The sequence below is a fragment of the Opisthorchis viverrini genome (genome assembly GCF_000715545.1).
Source record: "Opisthorchis viverrini unplaced genomic scaffold opera_v5_297, whole genome shotgun sequence".
Taxonomy (NCBI): Eukaryota; Metazoa; Platyhelminthes; class Trematoda; order Opisthorchiida; family Opisthorchiidae; genus Opisthorchis; species Opisthorchis viverrini.
Window position 1 is genome coordinate 454,895 of NW_008751954.1, and position 9,056 is coordinate 463,950.

Genomic DNA, 9,056 nt, shown 5'->3' on the forward strand with positions numbered 1-9,056 from the left:
ACAGCGGTGCCCTTCCAGGGAAGTGTTACTCATCGACCTGACTGAGCCTACTGGTTAGTGTTTCCATACCTCGTTTGGAAGTCATACTCCGTCCACTTCTCAGTCTTTTCCACTCAGCAGCCGAGCGAAAAGAACTTTGCTAGCAGATGATCTTCTGGCATGCGAAGTCTATGTCCTTACTAGCGTAACTTATGAAGTGTGAGTAGTTCATTCTTCGCGATACCGTCACTTTTCCCCAAAACTACCTGGCGTACCTCGGCATTACTAATCCTATATTCTCACCAGACCGGACCAGTGCTTTGGAGACACCGATAGTCAAAGACGACTTCCGTACGACATCTGCTCGTAGAGCAAGATAGGAGTGAGGAGAGAAGAGAGGTCTAAGGGGGGTTAGTTTTGATTAGAGAGTAAATGTTCAAGATTTGACTGGAGGAGTAGAGAAGAGAATTTGGTATGAACTTAACTGCACAAGAGCTCCGCTCATTTCTCCGCTTCCTCTGGGAATGGCAGGATCTCCGGTATACCAAGGACAGCCACCATATCCCACGTTGAGTTTCGAACAGTGGGTAGAACCTCAACACACTCAACCATTAAGTCCAAGGGGTGAGATGACCCAAAGTGATTAGAGCGTGAATTCACTAACCGGATGGTCTGTGGTTCGAACCCGACCTCTGAATCTCGACTTCCCCTGTCTAGGCTTGGGCCACCTGGCAGTATTCCAGCCCTCGTGCATCCTTTGAGTGGCATGGCAGCTAGGCACCGCAAGGGTGTTACAGCTGAACGAGTAGAAGAGTCTCAAGTCCTGATTTTGTCCAATAAAGAGTACGGACCGCAATACCTCAGTGTTAGCTCTGCTCCTGACAGACAAACTGACCTCAGTGAATGAATACTTTCTATGCGTATTGCACCACATAGCCATAGCCATCACGCTCTTCGCATTGGCTGAAACGCTTTTTAACGGGCTTGTTTCTGGGAGACCTCATATTCTGACCCCACTCTTTATTTTTCGTTAAGTCCTGCTCAAGCAAACTAGTGATATATCGGTCTTATCGTTTATTGCTGTATTCCAACTACACACCATAATGGTGACACAAATGAGCAATTTGATTAATCAACCATTTTTTGTGTATTTTGTCCGGATGCCACCAACAACCGTCGCGGAAAAGAGCTTCCTCAGCTGTAACATTGTTTCGATTTATTTTCAATTGCATATTGATCATATCGATCCCGGAAATGCTGTATCATTTGAATCGGTTTTGCAACTTTTCTTTCCAGTGGCGCACCTTTATAAGGTAATTTGTCCACTTTCCTTCATGATCAATCCCCTGAGCTAGGAGGTTAAAACGGTTCCGGATGGCACGGATCGTATGAGGCAAGTTGTTGACATTTTTTGTTTCACAACCTCTTACTTTGGTGTCATCATCATTGTCAGGTGGAATAACCGCGTAGTCGTCGTACAGTGATTGTAGCTGCCACAGTTTCGTTCACTGATGATTCGGGGAGGTGAGGTAGGTAGCTGCGCATTGGAGGCGCTGATAGATAAATTAGTGCGTAAATACAGCACTGTAGGTGGAGTGTTAAGTGACGGGATTGGAAAGGGAGCTATGCATTGAAGGGAATAGCCTGGATGCATGAGCGCCATTGATGTTGCCTGTCTTGGGGTCCCCATCCAGGAAGACGGCAATGACCAGCGCAGCTGAGTTTACTGGTAATGGCTTTTGTACTGCGCTGTCAAGTCATTGCTTGACCGCCTCTGGCTCTATTTCACCCTTCACGTGGTTGTGCGAAAAGAACCCTTCGAGGAAATCGGTTGACTGGTATACGCAGCACGTGGTCAAGCCAGCGCAATCTATGCGGTGTGATCAGTTCATCTGTCGAGGGTGAGTTATTTCTCCCGGATACCATTCGACGTACTTCAGAATTGCTGATCCGGTGTTCCCACCAGATTCGGGCAATGCCCCGAAGATATCGATGATCAAACACAAAGTTTATTGACGTCCTCCGCGCATAGCGGCCAGGTTTCAGATGTGATTTCTCACAAACCGCGCCAAAAACGGGGCTTCGTTCTCGAGCTTCACTTTTAACAGCAAAGACCGTAATTTGAACTGTCGCTCCAGCGTGTATCCTTGAGATGTTTTTGTGGAGTGATCAACTGAAGACAACAGTTGATCGTGTCGATAATCATATGAAATCTCTCGGTTATCGTTGGGGAGATAGACTACTTGCTGGCTTTCACAATGACAAAATTCGAACCCAGCACTTTTCTCGCGCTTTTATCAGATCGATCTTAAGAGTTTTGTGATTTACGACTAACTACAACTTTTTTGTTCTTCTAAGATATACAAATCATATGGAGCTCTTCGCGGTTATCAACACGCTTCAGTGCCTCGAGATGGCCTATAGTCAAGATTATGTCAATTACGCAGAGTAGGTCTTCATCTTGGTTGCTTATTTTGAGCGAATTTTTAGCTATGCAAAAGCATGCAGTAAACTCCTGAACCAGTACAAAGTGCGATTCAGACAGCTTGCCTCCGAATTTCACACAGTGGAAGAGTTTGCCTCTCGTTACAAGGTACTGTTCGCTACCGGACTGTTTCTGTTCATTTATTGTTAGATGGTTTGTCCAGCTGCTTTGGAGCGCATCAAGGAAGGTCGTCCAATCACAATGCATGATTCCACAGTCACACGGAATATGCAGTTTGTTGAGGTATGTTTCATCCATATTTGGTTACATTTTCACAACATTTCCGGTCTGATCTCCTGATTCTTCTATTTCCGGGACTACAACTTGCGGTCTCGTGCAGGTGTTCGATGTTAGAAACAGCACGTTCGTAGGTGTGATTCAGGGATACGCCTGCGCATTTTACACCTAAGTGACAGCGTCGAACGAGTACAACGGGCTTTTGAATGTCTTTCCAGGCGTTCAAGTTACACTCGACAGGAAGCCGGCACTGGGATAACTGCGGAAGTCCCGACTTCCTTGAAATGTCTAATAGGGTAACTTTTGCTCAAGACTGCATGCATGACCGTGATCTATTTTGAATGTCCACCCCTTTCACATTTTCAACCTTAGTTAGTGAACTGCCATTTTAATGCAGTTGATTTTTTGAGACGTCTTTCAAGATACCTAAACTTTATATACTTTCAATTAAGTTTTTTAAGTCCAACGATTATACACTACTGGCTCCAAGTTTGTGTTAATGAACTCATGCTTGGTCTATTGGTTACTTGAGACGCTTTTTGTCCACGCTTGTTGCTCAAAAAGCAGTTGAAAAGTACTGTGGCTTCATTTTTTCGTTGTCTGTCGAACTCTCTACTAGATATCACTATATTTTGCAGTACTGTTGTATCTAGTGTTCTCTTCTCGTTATTTCTGGCAAAGTGCCTCGAGTTTTTACCACTAACATTTTCTCCGTATAGGTCCGTTGTTAAGGCGCAAACTTAGTGACTGGAAGGTCAGTGGTTCTAACATCTTGACTGCTCCTGCCGAGGATTGGTCTGTGTTCAGCTTTCGTTTTTCCCTGAGGTGGCATGGCAACTGGGCACAGAAAGGTTACATTTGAATGATTCCCATTATCATTTGCCGTGATTACTTCACTTAATTACTTTCCGGTGACTTTCTCCCGGATAAGTATGAGTCGACTCCAGTATATCTATAAAGTAACACGGGGATTTGCATGCGAGTGACAGCCCCATAGCCACACGGCTTTTGCTCGAGAGTGCACCTCTAGTCTTTTCCAAACCAAATGCAGACTGAAAGACTGTAAATGTGTCGGCGTATTGACAATGAATAATAGTCATTCAGCTGTTACCCCATTTCTGTGTCTCGCTCCCATGCTGCTTGAAGCACGAGGACCGAGATGCCGTCAGGTTATTCAAGCCCTAAACAGAAGCAGTTGAAATTCTGGGGTTGGATTTAACACCCTCCGGTCAGTAAGTTGTCAAGAGTGTGATTTTTATGGCAGAACGTAGAGAAAAGAAAGTCAAGGTGGAGAACACTGTCGGTATTAGAGGTGACCTCGTTACCAAATAGAATTACTGCTTCGTTTGCATGTTACATCATTAGCCCATTATCCATGGCTTGTAAACTTAGCTTATCTGGTAAAGGCATCAGGCTACTCTTCGTGGGCATAATATACCCACTGCTAGACTGTGAACAGCCTGGTCAACACATTTCTGGACAATTCTGTACAAATGATTCCTTACCACCCCACGAAACATAGACTCAGCTCTATCAAAATGAAACAATTGCGGGATGTAGCACCACCTAACATACGAATTCCGGAGCATTTTCCTCAGAATAACCATGGGGTGATTATGCCCGCATACATCCGTTGTATACGCAGGCCTAATTTTGTCCTCGGCACAGTTTCCCCGTTGTTTCGGTCGAAGCTACCACAGCTCACTACTCTATCGTTTGAAGAGGACGATAGCGAATTTGTGCTTTATACTTTCATTTGACACAGAACGTACGTTGGAGTTTGGTGTGATCATCACTCTTGTTGGGATCCCTGGACTAGTTCTTTTGATAAAGTAACGGCTACTGACAGGTAGACCCATAGGTGGTGTTTTGGGCGCCTGTATTGAGGTTTGGGCAACATGACCTCACAGTTGTCCCGCTCTGTTTGAATTGAAGGACTACTGAAGTTGAGTAGCAGATATTGAGTCATTATTGCTTTTGTAATTTCCAAAACAGAGGATCGTCTGCCATTCGATTTGCTATTTTGTTCCAGACCAAACTTTTATGAAGGCCAACACAATGAAGTGCGCTTCAGTGCTTTCCTTAAACTGCTGTAGTCAGTACTAAAGGCCTAACTGAGGTTACTGACTCTGCTACCGCAGCTAGCTAGAAAAATTTCCTTCAGCGTCGTTAAGATTGAATATCGTACTTTGGTTAACCAAACGAAAGGTCTACAAGCTAAGTGGCTCTACTTTGGTTTCATGAAGTGACAGTTCTATTGGTCAAGTTTGTTATTTCTCATGGTAAACAAAAATAACTGATCGGTTAGACCGCAGTGCGTTCTTTCGAACGATCGGGTGGAATGTCCACTTGTTGATACTGTCAAGGACGGATTACGTACAGCTGTGCGCTGTAATTTGCACAAGTTTGCCAGCGAGGGGCGAATATAGTAATTTGCACAAGTTTGCCAGCGAGGGGCTTCACAATGCGAATATGAACGCAAAGCTTAGCCTGGGGTAACTACATCACATAATAAACACTTGTTTAGTGTTTTATTTTCTCAACCACAAGGTCGGTGCTAAGTTGAACGTAGCAGTACCTACACGAAGACGTTTGCACATTCCAGACAAGTACTATGGTTGACCGGGAGTTTACTGCCGTTGCATTATGTTCCACGACAATTGTCTTTTGGGTTGCAACTACCAAGCGTTATCGTTGTTAACCTTTCCAAGTTCAGTTTGCCTCATTAATTACTGAATCGTTGATAATAACTGTAGTAACGACCACGGCCGCATCAGTTGAGTATACAGAAGACTCACCAGTACTGACTGTTTCTGTCTGGATATGCAGTTTCTGAGTCAGTGGTTCAATGAGCTTCAATTGCGCTTCTTCAAACTGTTTTTGTTGCTGCTGCAATAGTTCTCGGAGATGACCATATTCGTTTGACGTCGTGGGTACCCGTTCGGTACCCTGTCAAGCTGCGGTGCGCTCCATATTACTATATGGATCAGAAACCTGGCCACTGCGCACCGAGGACGTCAAAAGACTTTCAGTGTTTGACCATCGATGTCTCCGGAGCATTGCCCGAATCTGGTGGGAACACCGGATCAGCAATTCTGAAGTACGTCGAATGGTATTCGGGAGAAATAACTCACCCTTAATAGATGAACTGATCACGCTGCACTGCCTCATTATTTCGTCAGTGACGAAGTTGAACAGGAATGAGTGGACAACACTTTTTGTAAGGATGATTTTGGAGAGTGCACCATAAACTCGCATGCGCCCAGAAGTATGAGAACACAGAGACCAGCTTATGTGCACACACTTATGGAACATACAATCAACTTCAAGCCTTGGGGGCGATGGTGTGTTCAGTTGGTTCGGAAACTGGGCAGTAACACATTGAAGCTTTTGATGTACCAGCGCAAATGACTTAGCGATTGAGCCATTTCTGTCAATCATTAACCAGTGATGAGGTGGGCCCCGGGGTCTTCATCCAGGGCGGTGGCAGTTGTTAAGCCGGGTAATTTTACTGGTTAGTGTTCTCATACTTCATCGCCAGCTTATACACATGTAGCAACGGTATTTTTCTCAGCTTAGTTCTCGGCTTGAACTTCCCAAGCTACCGTTCACGTCAAAACAACCATTAAAGGTGCACAAGGTATATTAACGCCCAAAACGAAGTCAGGAACACTTGTACAGCGCTTCATATATATAACGTAAGCGACAATAACTTTCTGGGAATTCTGACGCGTTCTGGATGCGCCATTGGCAACCGGCCTTCGGGTCATGATTGACTGTTGGGTCCAGACTTTCGACGAAGCATATCTCGGTTTGATGCCGGACCGGCAAGCGTCCCGAATTTTTTTGGCCAGTCTTGCATGGGGTTGGCTTCTCGGCCGTATCAGCACCTGACTGCAAGCGGTAACGCGGGGTTTTTGTCTGATTCCGCCTAACAGCAACGCGACTGGCAGCTTGTGACTACGGCAGGGTAGACTAAGCTGTCAGGTGGACCCCCAGTATACGCCTGCTTGTGCCTGGATTTCAAGTCTACCAAACTACTGCTAAGTATGACTATCAGCTAAACTGAGCGGTGTAACTTCTACCCGGACCCTATTCATTCTTGTAGCGCATCCTCAGTGGAAACGACTGCTTCCATCACGCACTAGGCTGTTTATTTAACTCTCTCTCTGCTTTTGTGCTTCCAGTTTGCCATCACAATAATGGACAAACTCAGGTTGAACGTCGTTTCCGTGGATGTTGTAAGTCACAACTGTATAACATTACGTTACCACCAGTTTGTTGCAGATAACTCCTGATCTACGAAACCTGTACGATATCCTATGCAAAATGAGTGTCATTCCGGATAACTACACCGGGAAGGATATGATGCAAGGATGGTGCGTTCGTTATTTGTCTTTCTGCAAATTCACGTTTTGTTGATAGCCCCATGTTTTGTGCAATAGATATCGTTCAGCTAGATGTCTCACCTGGGAGGCAGGTCGATGAGATTGCCTTCAACTGTCGATGCTGCAGATGATCTTCAAGCACATTTATAGGCTTGGGGAGTGCACCTTTTCGCCACCCTCTTTTCCTCGTGGCTGTACAAAATACCTACTCACTTGCGGTAACCACTGAGGATCCAAAAAACCCGAGAACAGTTATTGATACGAGAATGATTCTATCGCAATACCCATGCGATATCTTTGAGTGCTATCTCATCCAGGGGTTTGATTTCTTCAGCATTACGCGCTTTTTGATTTGTCGAATGGCCTGTAACCATACCATCTTTAGCAATCTCGTGCTTCCGTGTCGGTCCTTCCATACCTAGCTAATTCGGCAGGGCCCGCACAAAATCGTTAGCATCCTATATGGTTTGCGCTGGGCCGCGTGTACTTCCGCTTTGGTGACCCTAATCTAGTATAAACCTGAGGGAATAAGACTTCAGGGAAAAGGTGATGAGAGTTCTAAAACCATGAACATGCCGAACTGGTGACCGAAAATTGTAACTAGACTCAACTGAACAAGTGAGCCCCATAGTGCATGCGAAAGTTTATCAGGTCGTCCGCACCGCTCATAAGGCGCACTCTAGGCGTATACAAATGGTCAGCAATTGTTAGACATGATTCTGTTAATTCTATACACTAATTATCACAGAGAATCACCTCTAACACCCCAGTACATTCCAGGTCCTTTGCAGATGGTCATAAGGAATGCAAAAATCTGATACAGTAACTCGTTTCAACACAACACCGTACAATACGACGTGTACATAGTAGATGCGAAACGACTGGAAAGCCAAATGGAAACGAAACTGGGGCCACTCCTTTGAGAACTACTTGCGGCTCCCTATAGTTAAGCCGGTATGGACAGTTGCTTTTAACATCTTATTTAACATATCTCCCGGTGACCCGTACCACTCGCGACACGAACTTTGGGCACATCAACAGCCAGCCAGTGCTTACCGTTATTCAGTTTGGCCCCGCAAAGTCACTTCTAGCCCCGATAGAGGTTAAACATCCTAAAGCGTTCATGGGATTAAGGCGCGCCTGTGGATAATCAGATGGGTAAACCCCAGCGTTGGAACTCAGTGGTGTCCGCTTCGGAAGGGGAGGGGCTATGTCACTAGTAAGCCTAACCAAGGAGATATCCTAATGGTGTTGCTTATTTAATGACAATTTGACTCGATTGTGTCCATATAATCAAAAGTTACCTCTAGCCACATCACAGGCTTAGAACAGCGAATTGTCCAGTAGGTTATAGCATTTTTGTCTGTTCGCGTCTGTACGGCGATGGTCACATAAACGTACTTCTGACACCGTCAGAAGGTTGGCTTTCTGATAACGTAAGAAGATCAGGGTGGGTCTGGTGAACGTAGTTTACTCATCGACTTTTTTCCGACCAGTTTATTTTAACCAGCACACACGTAATGTAGGTCCGGATTCGGTATCCAGGTTCATCAGCCTCGGTGATGCCTTGGTGTCACACATGCTTCAGCCCTCGGGCTCGAAGTTAGTGGTCGTTGCATTAACGGTGGGATTCCGTTCCCCACATCAGCAACTCTCAGGCTTTTGACCAAATTATCCAGGTATCAAAACTCCTGCCTGCCATGGTTCCTCTTCGTATTTAGTCGACCGTATGGAGGCTGCTTCGGAGTCCCATTTAATCTATTTAACAAATGTGGCCAAAGTACTACACCAGTGGAATGGGATCATGTCCTGCATTCGATCCCTTTCTGGGACCCGTATGGCCGCCATTCGTTCGCTCCAGTGCGTACAAAGTATCCACCACAGCTAGCCCGTTTGAGAGCTACTGAAGTGTCGGAAATCGAGCTGGCACATCGTCAATGTTTGAATGTCGTACGAGAGAACAGATG

General features: G+C 45.4%; 1 protein-coding gene across 1 annotated transcript in view; it reads left to right on the forward strand.

The window, feature by feature from the left end:
• Positions 1-646: 646 nt before the first annotated feature.
• Positions 647-9,056, forward strand: part of T265_09685 (hypothetical protein) — a gene marked incomplete at both ends in the record, with an annotated part of 15,040 nt that continues 6,630 nt past the window's right edge. The window contains 7 exons of the mRNA XM_009175840.1: positions 647-878; positions 1,637-1,880; positions 2,338-2,427; positions 2,470-2,572; positions 2,615-2,707; positions 6,889-6,942; positions 6,989-7,080. Of these exons, the coding sequence (XP_009174104.1) occupies positions 647-878; positions 1,637-1,880; positions 2,338-2,427; positions 2,470-2,572; positions 2,615-2,707; positions 6,889-6,942; positions 6,989-7,080 (908 nt within the window). The remainder of the gene's footprint in view (positions 879-1,636; positions 1,881-2,337; positions 2,428-2,469; positions 2,573-2,614; positions 2,708-6,888; positions 6,943-6,988; positions 7,081-9,056) is intronic.